We start from the raw sequence: 24,339 nt of genomic DNA on the forward strand, positions 1-24,339 counted from the left end.
GTGTGTGTGTGTGTGTGTGTGTGTGTGTGTGTGTGTGTGTGTGTGTGCGCACGTGCGCACGCTCTGCAGCTTTCTGCAGTCAGGTGTTGGTGTGGTTGAGAAACGTTAAACAACGGAAACACACACATATATACTGCGTCTACTGCAGTGTTTGCAATGCAGTTGCAATGCCTGCGTCTCTACATGTGTGTGTGTCTCTTTTCATTTCTCTGTGCGCATGTGTGTGTGTGTTCTCTTGTTTGCTTTTTTGAACGATTACACACCAAGTTAGATCAAACTATGACACCGAGAGAGGAAGGAAAGGTGCTAGCGCTGATGGCTGCTCTTCGACTTGGCCTTTTCTGGACGCCTACACACATTATGACACTCCGACGTCACTTCCACAGCGCTATTTATAAGCCTTTGTGTCTTTTTAGGAACAGCGTGGGCTTGCATTGCATCAGTGACTCACTGAGTGGAAGGAGGAGGGAGGGAGGGAGGGAGGGAGGGAGGAAGGGGTGGAAAAGGCAAAAAGCACAGATGGATTCCAGTGTGAAGAAACTAACTGAACAATCAATGACATTTACATTCGCACGTCAGGCATGTACTTGACAACTTAATGAGTCCTTTCTGTACAACAAGTATATTGTGTATAGTTGCGCTTAGCAGCCAAAATGTTACATCTTATTGTACACAAAACTAACTTATGGTAAGAGGGAGATGTCAGGCTGTAGGTTTACTTGTCATCCGTACCATCATTGAGTTTATGGATTTTATAAATGGATAATATTTGATAACAAAACTAATTGGTTTTTCTCTCTTTTGTTTTGGTGCAGGTCTTTGCGTGAGAAAACTGGATGACTCTTGAAGCTAAAGAAAGAGGATCTACAAGCACTTTCCCCGAAAGAAAAGTTAGTATTCACCCTTTGATCATATTAAGGATATTGTGTTAACCTTGATTTGAACACACTCTTAACTCAAAATGTGCTCCAAAAGTCCACAAACATGTTTCTTCTTTATGTGTCCTCTCCAGATCACTCAAGGATTCTTCTGTCTTTAGATGAATTGGACAGAAAAACAACGCACAGCAACATTAGTGTTTACAAAATGGCAAAAGGAGAGAAACATTTCTGATGTTATCCACTAAAGCTCCTCTTTTATTTCCACTTCCTGATTCCTGTTTCCAGCCTGGCTTTACAATCAGTCTATTTCAGCAATGGACGGATACTTCCTGTTTCTGTGAACTTCTCGGCAGCCTTCAAAGGTTCAGCTATCATGCCTGGTAGTTTTGGGACCTTGTAACCCTCCAGAACCCACCTTCCCAACTCCCCCACCACCCCTCTCCCTCTTCTAATCCACGGAAGAGTGTCACGAAAATGGAGGCTCGTGAATCAGCTGGCGCCGGCCAGAGATGCTCAAACAAGGAAACAGTGAAGGAGAAGGCGTCTCTGCAAAGAAAGTGGGCGTCCGAGTCCTCTGCTACCACCAAACGAAGCACTTTTGCTGACCCAGAGGCAAGACAACGTGAGAGTTTGCCTTGTGGTGCCACGGGGGGATCAGCACCCCAGCAGAAGTACGCAATTACAGGGAATTCTGGGAAGCTGCTATCTGGACCTTCTGCAGTTGGGGCCATGGGAGGCCCGCCATCTCAAGACCCGCAAGGGCACTTTGCTCAGGGGTTCCCAAGGGGATACTCCTACCAGCTCGGCCAGCCGTACCCTCAGCACCCCCAAACTGAGCGCTTCCTCTCAGGAGCCAAACCCCAGCCGGGTCTAGAGCCTCATGCCTGGCCATTTGCAGGCCAGTTGCCCTCGGATGACCTGTACCCGGTAGGACACCCAGGACACGCTCATCCTCATGGGGCTGGGGCAGGGAGGTTTCCCCGCCAGAAATCTCCCAGTTTACCCAGCTCCTTCGGTCAGTATTCTCAGTCAGGCCCTGAGCCTGGAGAGGAGGGCTACAGCAAAAAAGAGCAGAAGCCGAAGAAGCCCGGTAAGTACATCTGTCACTACTGTGGTCGAGCTTGCGCCAAGCCCAGCGTTTTGAAGAAGCACATCCGCTCACATACTGGAGAGAGGCCATATCCTTGCGTACCCTGCGGCTTTTCCTTCAAAACCAAGAGCAACCTTTACAAGCATCGCAAGTCCCATGCTCATGCCATCAAGGCTGGACTCGTACCTTTTTCAGAGCTAGCCGTGGCCCGCAGTGGGGACATGGACCAGGCCTCCCCAGTGGGCGAGGCCGAGGTCCACTCAGATGGAGAGCAGAGTACCGATACAGATGAGGAAGGTCTGGAGGGCTCCACCATGCTGACGGACAAAATCAGCCCCATACCGCAGATCCCCTTTGAAGCTGACAAGAATACAGGTCAGATTTCCCCATCTTGAAAAACATTCATAAAAAATTTAAATGCATAAAGTTATCATCACGGTGAAATCAATTGGTGTTCAGGGTTTTAATGCATAAATTGCTTGATATGGACCTGTTTTTTCTTATTGATCAAGACTTTAAAAATAAAAAAGTTATATTTTGTCAATTTTGAAATTTACAATCATACATTTAATGTATTATTGTTTCACTGTATGCTGCCTGACATGCTCATTCACTGCCTGTATGTCTATATTTTTTTGCTCAAAATTTTACTCAATCCTAATCTTTTTATGTGTGCGACTACTTCTGCTCCACTTTATTCACTCTGTAGGTGGTGTGGAACCAGCATATGCAGACTCAGCTGAAGAGCTCCTGGTGGGGTCTATCAAAGTGCCTATCCTTATTGTCCCCAAGCTTGGGGGAGTCCCCTCCACAGGGATGGAGTGCCCACCCTTTCAGGACATAAAGGGGTCACACCACATGTTGGCATCACACGCTGGAAGAGCGCATTCACTGGATGACTCCCCTACCATCAAACAACGTTTGGCCCTGAGGCTGAATGAGAAAAAGGGTCAGGACTCTGAATCTGCCATGTCCCAGTCCTTGAACCTCCTCAGTCCTCACAGCAAAGGCAGCACAGACTCTGGCTACTTTTCACGCTCTGAGAGTGCAGAGCAGCAGATCAGCCCACCAAATACTAATGTCAAGACGTACGAAGAGATTATGTTTGGTCGGACTTGGTACTACCGACCCAACTCCAGATCAAGACAGTCTATCACAGTGGGCATGGCAGGTGCAGACCCCAGCTTAGCTAGCTTAAAGCAACCAGGTGCTATTCTGGACATGGGGAAGATAGCGGAGGATCATATCTGTTTCAGAGGTGATGTAGGAGTCTCTGGAGATCCCAAGCAGTATCCAACAGGACCCTGTCAAAGCAATACAGGGCTTCTGGAGCCACCATCAGATTCTGGGACATATGCTAGGAGTAACTCCATGCCAAACTCCTCCCCACCTAACCTTAGTGTCCCCCCTGCGATTCGAGGCAGTCACTCCTTCGATGAGATGATGACGTCGGATGATGTGTTTTACCCACCAGGGCGTAGACTCAGAAGACAGGCTGCGTTTGAACATTCAGCCAATGAAGCTCATGTAGGAGAGGCCGAGGGCTATGGACACATGCCCAAGAATTTAGCTTCATCTCTGGGTATGAAGATTGGTGAGCGCAACCCAGGAGTCCCAGAGCACATCGCCTACAGCCCATATGGTACTAAAGTTAGCATGTCAGAAATAGCCACAAGAAAAAGGAGGAAAGAGAAGAGTGTTGGGGATGAGGAGGATAGCCCTGGGCATTGTGACAGTAGCTGTAGTGGTTCAGTTGAGATGATAGGAGACTATGAGTTTAAACAAGGTAGTCTTGATGGGTCAAGAGCCACCCCAACAGGAAAAGGCTCCCTTCAGAGTGCTCACAGCCAGTCTGACAGCTTTGATACCTGTGCCAGCATGTGCTCTGAGGACATTGCATTATTTCATGACTCTGAGTGCAGGAAGGCATCTGGGAATGTCATATCAGTCATCCAGCACACCAACTCACTCAGCCGGCCAAATTCCTTTGAGAAGTCAGAGTCTTTTGAGCAGCCAGGATATCAGCCTTCAGATAAAGCTCTATCTAGCCAGTACTCTGAACAGTCCGACACAGATATCTTTGAAGATGCTCTGAGTCCTGAATCTGCCCTACTGAGGACAGAGAGCATGGAGCAGCAGCTGCAAAGCGACAGTGACCTGGCCTCCCTCTCATCTTCGTCAGCTGCAGCGTCACCTGGCCAGCCTTATCACATCCCACACAAGCTAGTGCGACAACCCAACATCCAAGTTCCTGAGATCAGGGTGACGGAGGAGCCAGACAAGCCTGAAAAAGATACAGAAGCTCCAATAACCAAGGAGCCGGAGAAGCAGCCGCAACATGTGGAGGAGTTCCAGCTGCCACAAAGGAGTGACACACTCGCCCAGATGCCATCGGAAAAGCTCCCACCCAAGAAGAAGAGGCTGCGCCTGGCGGATATGGAGCATTCATCAGGGGAATCGAGCTTTGAGTCCACCTGCACCAGCCTGTCTCGAAGCCCCAGTCAGGAGAGCAACCTGTCCCACTCCTCATCCTTCTCCATGTCCTTTGACAGAGATGAAGGCCTCAAGTCCGTCTCGCCCACCAAACAGGTACTCCAATTTATCTTAGCGACCCCTCCGGCAGTTTTAGCACAGTTTCCATAACATGCACTGCTTGCATTGGTCCCACAATAGTTATGGTACATTGTCATTACTGTTATGTAATTTGTCTATGTTGTCACACAGCACCTATAATACAGAGCTTATTCCCAATAAGTCCAAACTGACCAATTGTCTTGGTGATTCTGAACCAGGATGACTCGTTGGCATCTGGTGGTGGCCCTAAGCAGTCGGAGTTCCTGACGGTACCCGGCAGTGGTCATTCCAGCCACCAGCAGAGGGAGATGAGGAGGTCTTCATCGGAGCAGGCACCATGCACGCTGCCGACAGAGTTGCCTGAAATGCGCAGCAAATCATTTGACTATGGAAGCTTGTCCTCCTCCAGACAGGGAGAGATATACTCCAGTGCCTCTGCAATGAAGGATCGCCGGCGTGGATATCTTGTCCGACAGGTAGCGTAAAAAAAACGACTTACTATTGTAACTCTTAAAAAAAAATTGACTGGAAGTTTGTAGATTGTAGAGGAAAAATGGGGCTCAGTAAGGTCCAAGGCACCACGAGAAACTTTTGTTGTGTCACTTCATTCAAATTTCCTCACACTATCATCGCATAGCGATTGCACCTACATTTAGGCTTACATAGTATACTTCGTAAGTAGCACAGCATTTAATTTCATAACTGACCAGCTGTACTTCCATGCATTTTACAGGCTTCACTGAGTGTGTATCCAGAGGCAGTCATCCAGGAACCAGGGAGTGCTGAGATGTCAATCAAACAGGAGGTTGTTGAACATGGGGCATGGCCTGGCCCAACAGGATCCCCCCACAGCAGCAGCGATGTAACCAGTAGAACCAAGAGAGTTGGCAGTAGCACTGGTGGTAAGTTCAGCATTACAGCAGTTAGATAGTCATTTTGTATACTTCGCCAAAGCTTTTATTCAAATTGCAGTATCATGATAACATTTGTTGAGGTCTTTCTCTACTCAATAAACTAGGACCACATTCTCCCCACATGGGATTTATTTTGTAGGGTAGAATTTAATTTCAAAATACTTTACATACAATACATTCTTATGTTTTATGCACATTTGCAGGGTATCACCACCAGCACCATCAGCATCACATCCAGCAGAGTATCAGTGAGGACAGCTTGCAGGACGAACCTCTTTTTGTCAGGTAAGGAAGTCTGGGTTTCCTTATGCAACCCTAAAACTACTAATAGCCCTTCTTATACAACTGTGATGGAATGAGCAAAATTCAAAACAAACGTTTTTGTTTTTTTTCCTTACTGCCAGTAATCTTTCAACTATTGTAATTGCCCACTTCTCCAACTGGTTCTATTATTACAATATACTTTTTCATGTTACTTATAATACTTAATTTAAAGACAAATACGAGTATTCAACCTTTTCTCCACAATAGGTCCCATCAGCATCGCTTGCAGACCCAGGGCTCTTCATCTGAGGGAGAATATCAAGGCCATGAGGTCATGAATAAGGAAGTAATCCAGCAGTACCCGAGTGGTCCACCCTACCTTACCTACCAGCAACCCAGTCTGTTCTGGAGTCAGGAGGCCGGTCAGACACCCAGACAGCAGCTGACCCTTCAGGCCCAGCAGCAACTCCAAAAACTCCACATCAGATCACCAGGCTCCCTGTCTGGACACCCACTCCACAAACAACAACCACTTCACTCCCTGCAGCAAATTCATGATCAGCAGCCACACAATGGAAAATCTGAAAAGCCAAGCTCTCAAATATACCCTGCCTCGTTCTCATCTCGCAACTCTCCCCTGTCCCAGCAACAACAGCAAAACTTTTCTTCTCTTTCCTCCACTGCCTCCATGCTTCTGCAGCAGGTCCAACCAGTCTTTGCCACCCAGAACCTGGGCTCCCAGTCTTCGCTGCCTGGTATGCTGGTTCCTGTGCGGATCCAAACCCAAGTGCCATCATATGGTAGTGTTATGTACACCAGTGTTAGCCAGATGTCAGCCAGGCCAGGCGGTGCTGACAACAGCAACATGTCTCCTCCGGTTGTTGCTGTGAGTGTGAGCAAACCACCTGGAGGAATTGGAGGAGGCATAAGTGGGGCAGGTTTCAACCTATCACACTTCCTCGGACACACCGATGGTGCAGCGCTGCACTACCCACTCTGGAATGCTCCAGATTCACTACCAGAGCAACGCCTGAACACAGGGATCCCATTGTCACTAACATCAGGCACCATATCCACCACAGACGCCTCAGGATCTGGCGTCGGAGGCAGCAAGCGCATGCTTTCCCCCGCCAGCTCTCTGGAGCTCTTCATCGAGACTAAGCAGCAGAAGAGAGTGAAGGAGGAGAGGATGTATGGACAGATTGTTAAGGAGATGAGTGCAGTGGAGCTGAGTGGAACCGAAAGCGGTAACAAGCCTGAGAAGAGGCAGGGCAGAGGTCAGCGAGCGCGTCTGAAGAGCGAGGGCTCCATGGATGACTCTGAAAGGATGTCCTCTTCTCCGCCACTAAGTGACTTCCCTGTTGCCACCAAGATTGCCATTCCTGTCCGTTCCTCTGCCCCCCACCTTACTGATGTTCCTCGGGCCGAGAGCTTCACTCCTCCTCTCCAGATCGTCACAGACCGCTCCCCAGTTTCAGGTGGTCGGGACTCCCCAGAGGAGCTTGATGTGGACGACTCAGTCCCGGAGCCCAGCTCCAGCCCCCAGTCAATGGTTGCCTCCGACGATGCAGAGGACACTGACAACCCAAATCAGCCTGCTCCCAGTAAAATCCCTGTCAGCATACTGGTTCAGCGAGCAGCCAACCAAAGCGCAGTATTACCTGGAGCAGCGGGTCAACCTCTGCTACTCACGGATGTAGCTGACGTTCAGCAGTACCTCCAGTTCCCAAGCCTGCGCAATATGAGCAGGGTCAGCTGGTGTTTCCTGAACTACACAAAACCCAACAGTACCCAAACTGCCTTGCATAGCTCCGTCTACAGCTCGTGGTGTGTAAGCTCATACAACCCCAATCCTCTGAACCTCAGCACCAAGGCTGCGCTGGCCCTGCTGAGGTCCAAACAGAGGAGAAACACCGATTCTATGTACTCAACTGCAGCCATGTCGCCACCCAGCTCTGGAAAGTTGGTGTCATCTGTGGCCTGGAAGCTGAGGTTTGATCAGGTAATAAAATGCACAAACATATAAAGAAAATGACATGTAAGTGTGCATGCATGGGTGCAAATACAGAGAAACACCAGCACAGGAAGTGTAAAAGGTTCCTTCTTATTCTCTCATCTCTCTAGTTGAAACCAGAGCTGATGCCAGTTGATGCCAGTAATTTCGGGAGGAAGATGAAGGGAGTGGTGTCGTGGGACCGTTCAAAGGAGGAGCAGGTGGAAAAAGAGGTCTCGGTCAAACAGCCCGCCACCGAACCGACCCGCATTAAGATCTTCGAAGGCGGGTACGTCCTGCAAATACACACAACAGTCCAACAACTTTGGTGCAATAAAGTGACTGAAATCCTTTCAATGTTGTGTAATATCAAAAGTATTCTAGCAACTGACGTGAATAGCACACATATTTGCTAGTTTTTGATGGTATTTTTGCCTACATGACATCTGAATGATAGAGCGTTTAAATGTCGTTCCTGCTGTTTGCCCTTTCACTCTACAGCCAATCACATCACACATATTATTCTAGAGTTTGTTTCATCGTTCCTCGGAGACCAGCGGGGTAAGAGCAGAGAGCAGATTGAAAGTCTATTACTGAAAGTCTATATGACGTCTATTTATTTTTCCGTGACTTGGAAAACTGCTAGAATTCAAATTGTCTGCTAAATAATTCAAACCCTAATAAGACTTGAAAGCCAATAATTGTACAAAGACAGCCTTACATCAAAATATTTATATGAATAAATCTTTATGAATAGGTTCGTATTTGGTATGATTGTATCAATGCTTTCCCAGACACAAATGCGACATCTTCATGATCCATGCCATAGAAATTTTCATTTCAGTCCCTTGTTTGGTTTCTTTGCATAGTAACTCAAAAGGACTCTCGGTCACATCTGTTGCACAGATAGCACTTTTGTTGAGGAATAATTGGTTAGATATTTACAGTGATTTGTATCTGGGATTCATAACATTGCCAGTTGAAACTGAAAAGGCTAGAGACCTCATTCCATTATGGGGCTTTTCTGAGATTCAATCAATCATTTTAAAAGCAATGCTTGAGTGTGACAGCAAGCATGTTTTTGCTCCATCTTAGTAGTATATTCCATAGTAACATTTATATCCCTTTCACAGCAAGGTAAAATAAGATTTAAACTCTAAAACAGTATTTCAACTGAGCTCAAACCTCCCCCAAGGGAAAATAATCTATCTTTCATGAAAATCGGGCCGGTAGTTTTTTCGTTATCATATGGACAAACAGACGGACATAACCTCAATGGCGGAGGTAACGAAAGAAAAAGACAACGGTAAAAATGTAATAAGAAGAGGAGCGTGTCAAGAGGTAAAACTAAAGAAATAACCAACAGTAAAACCAGGTAATGACAAGTGTTATAAAGGTATTTAAGAGATGTAACTGAATCTATCAGCCTCAGATTCTGAGCCAAAGAGCTCCAGAGCTGAGATGCCTTCATGGCAGAAGCCTGTTCATCTTTTTCTTTTTAACCGAGACTTAATTACAGTAAGAGAAACCAAAAGTGATGATCTCAGGCTGAATATGAACTTCAGACACCTGGAATTCTCACTGCACAGCTGCTGCTCTTCCCCTCACAAAAACAAAACAACCAGGACCTCAGACCAACAACACACTCAGCTGTCTGATTCTATCCTCACAGCTCAATATTCAACACAAGTTAACATAGACCTTCATGTGAACTTCATCTGTTTCAGCGTGATTAATCGGAAAATCTTCTTAGGTATATATGAAGAAACAAAAGACTTATCCTTTTACAACCTATTCTTTGGGCTTAATTTGTGCCTGTGAGAGTCAGGCCAAGAGCTCGAGCCCGGTAAACCCATCACAGGCTAACAACTTGAGCTGCATCGCTGTAATTGGACGTCGGCTTTCATTATTGTTGCTCTCACTTTTATAGACTGGTGTGAAGTGGGATCTGTCTCTCATTAGTTGTGTTATAAAAGCTGTTTCACACTGTTTTTCTGACATCAGCATATTTATTTATTTTGTTTATTTTATTAAGAGAAATAGGACCAAAGAGATGTTTCATTAGATTTATTTCATATGTATTGTACTTTGTTGTATTTCACAACAAGTATCTCATTTATAATAACATAGTTTTAATTATTTTTAAGTTTTAGAACTTGATAATGACCTCAGAGCCTGACTGAAGTCTACATTTTAAAAAAGATTTTAAAGAAGAAGTTTATTTACTCTGGCAAGACTCAAAAATGGGAAATGAAACATGAGTTTGCAGTTTATTTCTACATGAGGTAAGAGAGGTAAGAGAGGCCTGTTTTGCATCTAGCTTCCTAAACATCCAGTAAACCTAAGAAGACTTTGTAGCTTTGCAAGTGTTTGACTATATTGAGGCAAAGTTATTGTACAGCTATTTGTTGTTAGATGTAATGTTTAAAAGCTACTTTTGTATTTAGAGAAAGGGATTTGAAGAAAGACGGGTTTATAAAATTGTAAGATTGTATCCACAGATCTGGAGAAATACCAGAAGTAAAGAAGTCATCATTGCTGTGGTAGCATCAACAATAGACACAAAGTCACTACGACTCGCCACCTCAGTAATGGCGCCGCAGCTCGATGGTGGAACACACAAAACGGTTGCCCGATTCTTCTATGCATGAATAAATATTGGCATTAGTACAATTTTAAATGATACCCAGTCCTACTTGCAGAGATCTGTTGTGTGGTGAGATGTTTGTTCCTTTGACCAAGATGAGCCTTTTCCACGTCAAACATGGGCTGCCATTGTGTGACACTTAATGAAAGGTTTTGATTGATAGTAATGAAACCAAGAACATCCTTTGTTATTAATTATGATGTTATTAAAGTCACATAAAGATTCTTGTCCACATACAAATCAGAGGAATTTGTCCTGCATTAAATGGTCCTCTAAGACATTCCTACAGTATCATAACGTTTTATAGTCTTACAGTAGAGCCAATAAGACCAAGGTTACTGAAAAACAGTGCAGACACACACACATGCAAATGCTCTCAGACACACACACACACACACATGCAGGGGAGTTATTAAATGCAGCAGACAGTGAAGTAATTCTCCTTTGTCCCCAAAGGACACTTTAGAAGAAATAAGTGGATAAAAGCATACAAACAGGGCAAACAGGCAAAGACACACACACACAGACACACACACACACACATGCACTTACATAAACAGTGTGCATAAAAACAAAACAATTGATGCATAAAAACACACAGAAGTCGAAATCCACAAAGTGCAAGTTCTGGTGGAGAAAATATATCCATTTCTTCTTTGTGTCCCTTGAAAGTTTCAGTAGTTTTGAAAGAGAATCTGCTTCATGATCTTAGCGTGTGCTGTGACTAAAACCGAATAAAACAAAACAATTATATTTCATTTTCATAACTGGCCACAGCTGTGTAAACGTCTCGACTCAGACAAGCGTTCAGAGGTATTTCCCACTCCGTGGTGCAGTTGAAAGACAAATTTCCCCCTCGTTGACGCAGACGGATTGTTTGATGCACCTGATATTTGACCTCCTTTAACACATGAGGCCCTGAACTACCCATTGCTTAGTCCTCCAGCCGCTGCAGACGAGACCGGAAACTACACACTTCACCAGCCGTTTAAACTCTTTCACCACAAAGATGTGATGCTTCTCAGCAGAGAAAAGGCAGACTAAATTTACCATCATTTGACTGGTGGTTGGTGGTAATTTCTCTCCATGACAGACAGACATGCACTGATCCTGCTGCCAAGTGTCCGCTGTTTCACTCGAAGCCTCTTTTGGGATAGAAAATCATGTCTGACAGTGATGTTTTTTTTTTTAAGTCTTGTAAAAGGATAAGTGTGGGACTGGAGGGAGGACTGTGGTTATCTGTTTTTAGAAAAAAAGGAGCAGCATAAAGACTATGAACACAAAACCCAAGAGGTGGAATGCTTCATTGTTTCCTATTTTAGCTTCTGATCCCTTAAAACAAAGAAGTCTTTGCTGCAGTTGAATTATGTGTGTGTGGGTTATGACCAGGTCAACTAAAGAGGGATTCTGTTCCCTGTGTTTAATAGTTCTTAGAGGCTTGTACAGGTAGATGTCTCCAAGAGGAAAAGACTAAGAATAAAGGAACATCGGGAAAACGTATTATTATCTTGGGTGACGAATATGAATGTAATGCTATATCAGATTTTAGTTTACAACAAACATATCTGTGTGTATACCAGCCAATAAGAAACAAGAACATGCACTGTAGAAATGCCTAAAATATGTCTTTGGATTGATTCCTGCAGAGAGCACTGACAAAAACAGTTGTTATGCAAAAAACAAAAAAATGTGATCGATATATTGTTAAATTATCTTTTATTAAATATCAAATATATGTATTGTCCTAAAAACACATTCAGTATCAGTTGGGTTTAATGTACTTGTAAGACGGAGAATCCCAGCCCCCAGGTTGGTGACTGCAGGCATAAAGTTTAAGATTTACTTTTTCAGGAGGTTGATATGCAAATGTCTAAGCATCGCCATTCATTCTTCGTTACTTGCGCTTTCTTCCAGGTATAAATCCAACGAGGACTATGTTTACGTTCGTGGTCGCGGTCGGGGGAAATACATCTGCGAGGAGTGCGGCATCCGCTGTAAGAAACCCAGCATGCTGAAGAAACACATCCGAACGCACACCGACGTCCGGCCGTACGTCTGCAAGTTCTGCAACTTCGCCTTCAAAACGAAAGGTAGGGCTTCTTTTCCAAGCTGCTTGTTTATGAATCTGAATGTGAGGTAGACTTGAACTTTATTTTCTCACTGCAGTCACCATTATGTAGAAGGATATTCTGTGCCATAATTAAACATGAGGTTTACAATTTTCATTGTTTCATACTCATTTGATAAATTTGCTCCTCATCAGGTTAGAAAACTCTCTAAAAAACCTTTTGATCATAATAGTCCAGTAAAACTTTGTTTATATCATATTTTTTATATCATATTTTTTAGGATGTTTTAAGCAGATCATTAGTTGGAAAACTCAACATTAAAGCTTTAACTGAAGCAGTGAATCCGAAAAAAAACAGAACTAAGTGGTTGAATGAATGAATAAAACTTGCACAGAGGCTGTTTGTCTGTAGCTGTGGTCAAACAGGAATCTTCTTCATATCAGGGGCCCAATATGCTGACTCGCTGACATCTGATCTTTAATAAAAAAGCCATTATCTGCCTGATAGATTTTGAAACCTTAAACTCTCCTCTTTTAAACGTACAGAATGTTTCTGACCAAGAGTCCAGACCAGGTTGAGTCATTTTGTCATTAAATTACATTATGTATAAATTATATATAATTTGTAAATTGTAATTTTGTGGCCACGCTGCTTCTATTTCCAATTTCACTTTGTCACTCTTGTAGCCAAACAAGCTCTGGTTTCCAGTAAGAGTTAGTCAAAAGGTCATTAAATGGTGTGTGTGTGTGTTTTGTAGGAAACCTGACGAAGCACATGAAGTCTAAGGCTCATATGAAAAAGTGTCTGGAGTTGGGAGTCTCCATGTCTTCTGTTGAGGACACTGAGGCGGACGAAGGAGGTAGGAAACACACTAAAACACAAGTGACTGAAACACACACGCACACATCCTTGTACTATCTTTGTGAGGACATTTACATAATGCATTCCCTCCAACCTTAACCATCACAACTAGGCTATACAGCGGTTTACCTCAGGCAGACTGACAGATGCTGCTCTGGGTCAAAAGGACCCTTTTGTTGAAAAAAGTGTTGCAACTGTCACAAATTTGCATTGCTTATGCATAGATTTGATGTAACCCTAACCTAAACCTAAAACCAAGTCTAAACTTTCAAACAGGCCTTTGAAGAGGCAAGGACCTGTCAAAATGTCCTCACTTTCCAAATGTGTCCTCACACAAGTCTAAAAGTCATTGGTCCTCACAAAGATAGATGTACAAGTACACACACACAACTGCAATTAGTGTGATGGAAAACAGAGCTCATCCTGACAGCCAGGACTCGTATCAAACAACCACACTCGACACACAAACCGCTTTAAAATAAAATAAAACATCCTTTCACCATTTGTTCGGAGTCTCTTGTTAGATTATTAAAATATTCCCATGAACAGTTTTAAAGCCACACTTTTTTTCCCCCCTGCAGTTACAATAGCAAGAAACGTTTGCTGTTCTGCTTTACTGACTGGCTTCACGGGTTTTATTAAACCGAGAAGCGCGCCACCACATTAATCAGCTGATATGATATGAATAATCTGATTATTATTACTGGGGAAGATGTTGTGGGCTGAGAGGGATGAACGTGCTTTCCCATGAAACGTTCACAAATAATAAATCGCCATCGACCGTCTCTCGAGGCAGTGACGGACGCTGAACAGATGAGCATGGTTCTGGTGCCTCGTACATCTTTTGATAACTTTTATGATGAAGCTGGAAATAATGTAAAATTAGTTTTATATTTGTGGTCACCATTAACAAAAACCTGAAATTTGATAAGATTAATTAAATGTTGTAATAAATTAAGTAATAAAATAATTGTGTCCTTTAACATAAGCTTTTAATTAGGTAGTTTATTCTGGAAATGTACGACTTACTGTGCAAATGAATTTAACTAGTGAATATAAATTTTAAAAAATTTAAAATTATAAAATATGTATCTTGTAAACTTATAGTGTTACTATAATGTTTTCGCCCATCATTATAACATAGTATTTATAAAAGTGTATCTTTTGTGTTTAACAGAGTAAATTATGATTTTTTTTTTACCTCACAACTACGTTGAAATTAACCTTTTAAAATCTTTTTAATTTCACCTTCATCACGTTACAAACCCAAGAGTCCCATGTTCATTTTTATGGCTGCACCGTTCCATCAAAGGGACGTGTTCCAAATGTCTCGTGCATCATCTTATTAATATTTGGCTGCTTTGGAAACTGGGGATCAACACGAAAATGTCAAATAAATGTCTGTGGGTTTGAACAGAGTTTAGTCTCATATTGGTTTATTCAGTCAATGGGTTTAAGGAGGTACGAATTACTAACGTTAGGTTGTCACGTCAGTAATTTTGATTATTTATTTATAGCCTTTGATTTATAGGGCTCCCTTATATTTTATTTATACTCCTGGTTGTCTGAGATCTATAGGACATTGAAGCCTGCTGTACTTTACTGTTTGGCTAACCATGAGTCTGTCTACATAATTACCCAAAATGATATCTTCCAGGGAAGGAGCTTAATGTCATTTACATTGGACGTAGAGTTGTACCTGCTGGCAGGTGTTTCAAAATGAAAGTGAAGGTTTTGTTAAGACAAACTCACATTTTACCGTCACATTGTGCCAATGGCTGACTGGTAGCAGGTCATTTTCCACCATTTAGACCACGAAATTAAATGTTACTTCAGTTGACCCTGTGTGTGTGTGTGTGTGTGTGTGTGTGTGTGTGTGTGTGTGTTGGCTTGGCATTTAATTGGGACACAACCCACACACACACACACACACATGCAGTGTTTTGGGGAAAGAGAGATCTTTAGAAAGTTACTCGGTTAGTAGTTGAGATGTAAACATTTGTGGTTCGTGGTTGTATATGAGAGACTAACTGGAAAAGTAGTCCGGTGTTAGCAGATCTGATTTCTGCTCATAGCAGTCGGGTGAATAAAATTGAATAACTCCAAACGGTTTATGCTTCTCTACGCTGGAGGAAGTCCAGGAAAAGCAAATTAAACTGATGGAAAAGAAGAGTGATGTATATCATAAATATTTTTATATTTCTATGATTTTGACTTCTGGCTATTTTGAAACTGAAGAACTCGGAGCAGGTCAGGATTTGTGTGTATCTTCATCAACTTTGAGTCTTTTAATACAAAAGTCTCAACAATAAACCAACTTTTTTATTCCCAAAATTCCCCTTTTTGTCAGTTATCATCCAATCAGCTTCATTTTATAAGAGAGTCGGACCCCCAGTGATGGTTGGTTACCTGCCAACAGTAACTGTGCAGCTACTGTACCATGAGACCCTGCCAACATTTGGCTGCAGTCCATCCTGTAGAAAAACCAAAGTGTCAAGGGTTTAGTCTCAAATAACTTTGTTTTATGTCTTTTGTATGTTATTGGTTTGAGCTGGTGGGAATGTGGTTTCAGTGGTTTTTAGTTTCACATCGAATCTCCTTCTGTTACCACATATTAATACAAACTGTTTCTCTCTCTCTCTCTCTCCACATGTCTCTTTCTTCTTCCTTTGTTTGGTGTTCGCTCCCCTTCTGCTTCTTCTTCCTTTTCTTCCGCTTCCTCTACTTTACTATTTCCTCCTTTTTTTCATTTGTTCTTCTTCCGCACCCTCCGCTTCCCTTTCTTCTTCTTCGTCTTCGTCCCTCAATTATCATATTACCTCCCATTCTTCTTCTACTTCTTCTTCTACTTTCCTGCTCTTCTTCCTTTTTTGCTTCCTGTTTCCTTTCGTCTTCCTCGTTGTGCATATTCCCTTTCCTCTTCTTTGTCTGTCCCACTTCCTCTACTCTGTTCTGTCCTAACCTGCTTCATTGTCTCCTCCTACCCTCTTCTTTTTCTTCTTCTCTTCCAATCCCTCCATTTCCTCTTCTTCCTCCTCTCCTTCTTCGTACCCTCTGTTTTCCTCCTCCACCTCCTCCTCCTCCTCCTCCTCTTCTAGATGTCGGAGAGGAAGGCCAGAGGACAGAGAAGATGTCCAGAGGCTCCATGGCGGACCACCAGTTCTCAGACGCCGACGACTCAGATGGCGGAGAGGACGACGGCGACGAGGTGGACGACGACGATGATGAAGAAGACGACTATGACGGCGACTCCACCCCGAAGACCCGTTCGCGCTCCACCAGCCCGCAGCCCTACAGCCTGCCCTCCATGTCCATCACAGCCATGGCCTCCTCCTACCCGGCTCCTCACCTTTCTCATCACTCGGCGTCCGACCTCCTGGGCAACACCAACAAGCCTCCGCTGTTCGGCTACTTCACCACGGTACCGAGCATCCAGATCACTCCGCAGGCGCTGCCCAGCGACCACGGCCAGACGGCGTACCACCGAGGCCTGCAGAGGGCGCTGGGCAGCAGGCTGCTAGCTCCACCCTCCTCCTCCTCCATGGACGATGACCTCCCCGTCCCATCCCCGGACCTCTCCTCCCCGTCCTCCCGCCTGTCTTCACCCGGGCTGGACCACTCCGGCTGCCCGTCCCCGATCTCCCCTTCCTCCTCACCTTCAGCACGCCGATACCTCTCCCCGCGTCGCGACCTCTCACCCCGCGCCAGACACCTCTCACCCCGACGGGATCTCTCTCCTCTTCGTCACATCTCACCGAAGAGGGACCTGGGGGTGGGAGGGGGATACAGGCGAGACCTCTCCCCCAGGAGGGGACACCTCTCGCTGCTCTCCCCTCTCTCTCGGCCCACGTCTCCGGCGGGAAGAGACTACAAGCGTGACCTTTCACCACGAGGCCGCCACAGGGCGATGATCCGGCCTGTTTCACCTCGCCGAGGCCTCCACCAACACCTCCACCACCAAAGGTGAGTCGAGGGGATGTGTCTGATGGAGGTTTCATTATGTCTATGAAACGTCTTCAGCAACGTCCAAATAAGAGGACAGCTTAACAATATTTAAGTTCTATCTTTATTCTTCAATTCACAATAACATCAAGCCAGGCTTCATGTTTATCACACCCTCATTTAAAGTACTGCAGGTTGAATCTGGTAAAAAATAACGAACAAACATAACGTAAAAAAATAAAGTGTCAAGATCAGTGATGCAAGACTTAATCTTGTAATAGCCTAATTTAACAATGTTTTTTAACAGTGTGTAGGAATTAGGGGGATTTATTGGCATAAAATGTAATATGATGTTCATAACTATGTTTTCATTTGTGTATAACCACCTGAAATTAAGAATCATTATGTTTGCGTTGGCTTAGAATGAGCCATTTATATCTACATAGGGAGCAGGTCTGTGTTTCTACGGTAGCCCAGATTGGACAATCTAAACATTGGTGACATAAAAACGTAAAAAAAAAGGCTTTCTGAAGAGCCAGTGTTTGGATTGCCACCGTAGTTCTTCGACATGCTTGGAAAAGGGAGGAGTGATTGCAAGAGTATTCAGTTGGTTGCAATCTACAACCTCACCACTAGATGCCACTAAACCCTCCACACTGCTCCTTTAAGTTTTGTACCTAATGTGCTATTTTTACTTTGCTATGTGACCACCAGCCAGCAGAGTGGATCGCGGGGCCTCAGGACGGGTCACCAGGGTGGCGTGCTGGGTCAGGCGGAGCTGGGACGACGCCGAACCAGCTCGGAGATGGAAACGGTAAGAGTCCAAAAAACTCCTAAATTAAACACTCTATAGTCGAGTCTGAATAAATCACGCTGTCATTTGTTTTATTCATATCTGTTCCCTTTAATGTGCAAACCAGCTTTTCTCATTTTTTTGGTTCAGATGAAAGTTTTTGTTATAAACTGTGGTTTGGATTATATTATACAATGTTTTTGAAAAGCCTTCGTTTGTCTTTTTGTAACAGGAGCAGCAGAAAATCCCCACTTAGTCGTTATATCCACATTACGAATGATTATTTATCAAATATCTCATTGTGTGAATATTTTGTGAAGGCACCAATAGTCAACCCGATAATATTGTCGCCATATCGATATCAAGGTATTTGGGAATAAATATCGTGATGGTTGTTTTTCTCAATATCGCTGACAGAAAAGCTTTATTTTGAAAGTTAGACTGTATATAAGAAGTGGATGCCTTTAGTTAGACGTTTAGGACGTCGCCATCTTGGCTTTTTGCAACCAGTGAACAGGAAGTGACCATATTTGGACTGAGGAGGAGTGACGTAGAGACGCCGTATGCATCTCTGGTAGAGACCTGTCAATCCCCGTGTAGCCCCGCCCTAAAGCATCCCCTGCTTTATGGTCTGTGTGACTCTAAATGGACCATAATGTACTAAATGAACATCATGCTGTATTGAAGAAGACTTGAAACTAGAGATTGAGACCATAAACTCATGTTTACAATGTTTACTGAGGTAATAAATCAAGAGAGAAGTAGAGTCATTTTCTCATAGACTTCTATACAACAAGAGGAGTCGCCCCCTGGTGGACACTAGAGAGAATGCAGCTTTAACACATGAACCTTTGACTTCACATTTCAGAACCAGAAGTTGCCTTCTGTGTGAACCCTGACTTTGTCAGCAGGGTTGGAGTTTTCACAGTTTTCCACTCCACTTCATACAACATTTAGGTGCTCGAGTGTGATTTAGTAAACTTTGTGACACTCATGCTGTGGTCTACCTGGAGCAGAGATGTGGGGAAAAGGACGGTGAGAAGAGAGAAAATAATAAAAACGAAAGAGGGAGCAGAGAAGGAAAGCGTCTGGCAGACGGAGCAGAAACATTCAGAGAGGATGAGGGAATAAAGAGCGAGTCAGATAGACTGAGTGCGTTAGAGAGAGGGATGATTGAAGATAGGGCTGCTGGGTTTTGGTGGTAATGGGATCTTGGCCGGTGTCGGTGTGGTTAATAACACGGCTGTTTTTCTTCTTAAGAGCCCTACTTCAAACTCTGGCTTCTGCTGCTGGTCCCACTTCAACAAAGCGTGAAGCGGAGAGTGAGACTGGCTCGGCTTTGATAACCAACCGGTCTCCAAATGATAGATTAATGTTTTAACAGCCATTACTCAGGCATAAGGAGTTTGCCTTCATGCTTCGTATTTGTTTTTCTTACCAACACCTGCCGGCCAGAACAACCGCACATTTCTGTTTGAGCACTTTTCATCAAGGCTTATTCATTTATTTCGTGACTAAATATTTGGTTTTCTATTGCGTGGCCTCAAATGTGTGTTTATTGTAACTAGTGCTGTGCAATGAGTGTGTGTGTGTGTGTTTGACATCAAATTTTAAATGAACAGAGAGGATGAGAACCCGTTTCACTGGTTCATGATTGATGCTCATCTCTTCTTCCAGGAACATTGTCTGGTCTCATCGTCAGCAGGGGAACGGGACCAGTCCAGCCCACCTCACCAAGTCCTGTTCAGCCACCTCCCTCTTCACTCCCAACTCCAGGTATTATTCTTTTTCATTTAATTATTTCATTTATTTCTACCTGTTATATTTTCTTTTGTAAAATTCTTTAAATCATTTTATGAAATTTATTTTCTTTTGTTACTTCATTTTATTTTGTATTTATGACGTGTTTTTTTTATCTGATTTGCTTTCATATACATGAGTTGTTCTATTTATTTATTATTCATTTTGTTAATTTTTGATTTATATGTTTTGTGCGTAGTTTGAAAAGTTTGTAGCTATTTTATATATTTCATTGGATTTTATTTTATGAAGCACTTCATAGAAAATGAATAAAGAAGGATGTGTTTGCACATCGTTTGCACTTTAAACATTTTTTGCAGGTCTGTTGAGCAAAATAAGTCACACACAATTAATTAACAGATCATTTTAATAACAGTAGTGTGAAAGTACATATTTTATATTTTATTCAAAAGAGCTCAATAGCACAGAGGAGGAAGGTGTTCGCATAAGGAAGATAATTACCAGAGTCTTTTAACATATAACTCAAACAATAACTTTCATTTCAGGTGCGTTCGCCGTTCCCAATGATCCCCATCGGAGGGATCCAGATGGTACACTCCCTCCCCACCTCCGTCACCTCCCCTCTGGGCCAGCAGGCGGCGCAGCAGAGCGTGTCCCGCCTGCTGCTGCAGAAGAGCACATCGGAGGACTCCACCACCAGCGAGGCCGCCTCCCCTCATTTCACCTCCTTCCCTGAAAGGGGAGCTCGAGGAGGAGGAGGAGGAGGCGAGAGGCTGAGGGAGTCGACTTCCCCTCACCCCTCATCGCAGGAGAGGGAAGGAGGAGGAGGAGGAGGAGGAGTGAGGCGGGAGCAGGAGGAGAGCATCCAGACCTGCACCAAGGCCATCGCCTCGCTCTGCATCGAGTCGGAGGAGCTCGCTGAGCGAGGAGGAGGAAGAACTTTTTCCTCTCCCTCTGCGTCGTCCCACGACTCCCAACATCCGCATCGCTCGCCATCCATCTCCATGTCGCCGCCATCTCCTCACCCTTCGCTCTCTCCCCCACAAGGTCCCGGGATTCAGCACTTTAGCGGCCTGGAGGTCAGGCCTCACCACCCGTCAATCCCCGCCTCCCCTCACCCCTCCTCCCCCTCTCCCTCCTGCTCCTCATCCTCCTCCTCATCCTCCTCCTCCTCCTCTCCTCACCCTCACAGCCCCGCACCGGAAACCCTCCATCCTCCAACAGCGTCCAGACTTCTCAAGCCGGAGAGAGACGGGGGAGCAGAAAGCACAAAGAGAAGCAGAGACGTGTCGTAGGGCTGCAGGCGGAGAACACGAGCAGGAGGAACGATGGATTTCATTTCTGTTTTTGGATAATAGGAAGGGATGAAGAGCAACAGGGAGAGGAAAAACATGACTTTTGCACACACATATTCTACTTCAGTTTATACATACAAACACTCTCTCTCTCTCAACATGAACACAAATACATGCATACAAAGACAAACAGCTATGGTCAAAATACAAAACGGACTAAAACACAAATGGACTTGTGCAGTTGTAATGTTTGTGTGCAGCATGGCTGCTCTAACCGGGGCCTGCTCTCTTATTTAAGGACTCTGAGAGAGGATCTGCATTTGGTCACACATGTACGGTGACTCCCACCAACACGAGCCCGACCAAAATCTGCTCGAATAAATTAAAGGACTGTGGTTTAAGCGGTACGTTAAAGAGAAAAGTTTAAAAAAGAAGAAATCTGACAGCTACGTGTGTGCCTTTTCTTTCATCTGTTTTTGTTTGTTTGTCTTTTGCTTATATTCTTATAAGCAAACAAAGCAGGAAGGTAAATGTAAATACAATACTATCACGTATCAGCTTTGTAATAAATGCAATCCCTCCCCCTCTCCTCCCCCCTTTACTCCCCCCTCTCCTCCCCCTCCCTCCTCCCCCCCTCTCCTCCCCCTCCTCCTGTGTTTCTTTTCTTTTTGGACACCTTAAAGTCTCGACAAGCGATGTGAAGTTATGGATATTACTATTACGTACGGTTGCACTAAAACATATTTTTATATGAGTGAAATTTTAAAAATGGCTTTTTTTGTGTACAGCAGCAGTTCTATAATACTATTTATTATTGTTACCATGTTTCATAAATTGTACATTTTTTCTTAAATGTCGTGGAAGCCTTTTTCTACGTAGAGCACACGGGGGTTTTGCTACGGCTTACGTTAGGGCGAGGATATGTACACTGTAATATGGCTTTATATGTTAGACCTATTTATATACGTCTGAGTGAGCCCCCTCTACTTGGAGCTATATACACATAGAAGTAAGATTTAGCAGAATATTTACCCAGCATATGAATACAGTATATAGAATCTATCAACCTGTCTCTCTATCTATCTGTCTATCTATCTATCTGCACTTAACATTTAGAATGACATTCACATTAAGGTTATGGTAGTTTGCTTGTACATTTTCTCTGCTGCTCTTTGCCTCCTTGTCCCTGGTTGTGATTTGATCTTGTTTTTTATTCACTTTTCGTGGTATTATTTCCCCTTTTTGTTTTTTTTGTACGATACACAGACTTGCTCTCAGCATTAAGTGAATGAACATGCCTTCTGCATTGCGCCGTGGCATTCTGCTCAATTGTTGTTGTGTTTTTTTTAACCCACACACTGCCCCCTCCACACACACACACACGAATATCGATGTGATGCAGATTTCAAAGTAGCCCCACTTTCTGAAGAACAACTTGAATCCTGTTTTAATCGCCGGATACCTGAACGGGGAAAACATTCCAGTCCATGTAAATATTCAGACCCCCCCCCCGAACACACATTTTATTTTGGCATTGATGCACATTGTGGCAATCAAGCCACCGACACGCTTATTTAATGGCTTTATTTTTTAGGGACGCGTATACAAACAGACACCAAACTCTCTGACAAATGCACCTTATATTTAGAACCTCTGCTATGAAAGGTCCCGGCACTCTGATCCGCTGTTCTTCTTTTTGCAGCAAACTTTGATTGAGATGGACGTGTTTAGAAGGAGAACTGTTCTGCACTCTGAACCCCAAAACTGTCAAAAAAAAAAATGAATCCTAATAATACATTTTACTGGTTGTGACATTGAGGCTTTTTCTGCACTGCTTTTTATTTTTTTTATTGTATTTGACCCTTCTGCGACCCCTCCTCCTCTCCTGGACATCCCTTTTTGTAGCTAAGCAATATTTAGCCAAAACTCTGCTCACCAGCGGGGAGTGTGTATTTGTTGCAAGGCAACAACAAGCGTTCTTAAAAATCCTAAAATCAGGACGAGGAGGGACGGCTGGAGGACTTTTGTGACAGTTTTGGGCGGAGTCGGGCCGGCTGCAATGTGAGTGTGTATCTCTGTATTCTGTATCGGTGTGTATTCAGACCAGTATATCCTCTTCTTACGACTTTTTTCTATTTTGGATCCTCCCTCTGTTATGTACACTTATCATGACGACAATGATGTCTTTAAAAAAAGTCTCTCTCTCTCTCTCTCTCTCTCTCTCTCTCTCTCTCAAAGATATCAAAGCACAAGTCATTGTATAGAAATGACAACGATACAAAAAGAAAAAGGACAAAAAAAAAGGTAAACGTGCATATAAAAGGGTAACTTTTGTGATGATGTTCTGTGGAATTAATACATATATCATGTATGACCCCAGTTGCAACAAGGAATCGCAGTAGAAGTGGAAAAAATGGATTGTTGTTTTCAAATAAATATGAATAGAATAATGTTTTTTGTCTGCGCTCATTTTTTTATTGATGAAAATGTATATTTTGTTCAAAAAAATGTCATGATTTAACAAGAACGTCACCAAAGTATTTGTGCTACACTATTTTTCACTAATAGCAATAACGCACAATTACATGCAGGCGCTATTGTAGTACCAGTAGTAGTCGAAGTAAGAGTACTAGAAGCAGTAAAGGCAGCTGTGATTGGAGCAGATGTAGTACTACTGGCTTAAATAGTTCGAACTAGTAGTTGAACATTCACAAGATTCATTGATATTAGACGTTTATTTATGTATCTACATATTATTTGTACTAAATGACAAGCAATAATTGTTCATTTTGAGTGTTTTATTTTAAATATTTTCTCTGATGTATTTTTAGTGAACAAAACTGATGTATTTCTTATATTTTAAGATACTGAGGAACTCATCGGTTTGCCACATGCAGCTGTCCCAGTTTAAGCCTTTATTTCATTTATTGAAGCTTTATTAATCCAGGTAAACTCATTTAGATCTTTTACTTAAGTGACGGCACTTCCATATTCATTTGAAGCCAAACGATCTTTTACTAAACCTAACCAAGTTGTGTTGCCTAAACCTAGCTAAGTTGTTTTATTTTGAAAAGACTGTGTGCATATAACGAGGGGAAAATGACACGTGTTGATAGATTTCTTAGGAAAACCTTTCCGTGATATCATGTGTACCGAGGATACTTGAGGGGCGACATTTTAGTTATAGGCCACTCTCACTGCTACACCCTCTTTTTGCCAATTGGCGTGAAACCAAACACACACCTTACACACACA

At 43.4% G+C, this 24,339-nt stretch overlaps 1 protein-coding gene across 2 annotated transcripts; it reads left to right on the plus strand.

Annotated features, from left to right (window-relative positions):
- Positions 1–6: 6 nt before the first annotated feature.
- On the plus strand, positions 7–23,536 carry LOC116376817 (transcription factor HIVEP2-like). 2 transcript variants are annotated; one of them, XM_031838300.1, is made up of 14 exons: positions 7–890; positions 1,013–2,346; positions 2,681–4,560; positions 4,764–5,021; positions 5,279–5,447; positions 5,663–5,744; positions 5,991–7,725; positions 7,848–8,005; positions 12,278–12,453; positions 13,190–13,291; positions 16,392–17,256; positions 17,950–18,049; positions 19,706–19,804; positions 20,335–23,536. In XM_031838300.1, exons 2-14 carry the CDS (start codon positions 1,356–1,358, stop codon positions 21,082–21,084), a joined length of 7,365 nt encoding a protein of 2,454 aa, XP_031694160.1. In that variant the 5' UTR covers positions 7–890; positions 1,013–1,355; the 3' UTR covers positions 21,085–23,536. The 2 variants fall into 2 exon arrangements, with proteins under 2 accessions (XP_031694160.1, XP_031694161.1); XM_031838301.1 differs by lacking the exons at positions 17,950–18,049; positions 19,706–19,804; positions 20,335–23,536 and having other exon boundaries at positions 16,392–16,741; positions 16,807–16,937.
- Positions 23,537–24,339: the final 803 nt, after the last annotated feature.

This window comes from Anarrhichthys ocellatus, unplaced genomic scaffold (genome assembly GCF_004355925.1).
Source record: "Anarrhichthys ocellatus isolate YVR2014 unplaced genomic scaffold, GSC_Weel_1.0 scaffold628, whole genome shotgun sequence".
Lineage (NCBI taxonomy): Eukaryota > Metazoa > Chordata > Actinopteri > Perciformes > Anarhichadidae > Anarrhichthys > Anarrhichthys ocellatus.

What these genes read in the sequence shown, in the direction of transcription:
- LOC116376817 (XM_031838300.1), top strand. Translation starts at nt 1,356, where the DNA reads ATGGAGGCTCGTGAATCAGCTGGCGCCGGCCAGAGATGCTCAAACAAG. An exon ending in CTTCGCCTTCAAAACGAAAG is followed by an intron (nt 12,454 to 13,189) that starts GTAGGGCTTCTT and finishes TGTGTTTTGTAG; the next exon opens with GAAACCTGACGAAGCACATG. An exon ending in CTCTTCACTCCCAACTCCAG is followed by an intron (nt 19,805 to 20,334) that starts GTATTATTCTTT and finishes CTTTCATTTCAG; the next exon opens with GTGCGTTCGCCGTTCCCAAT.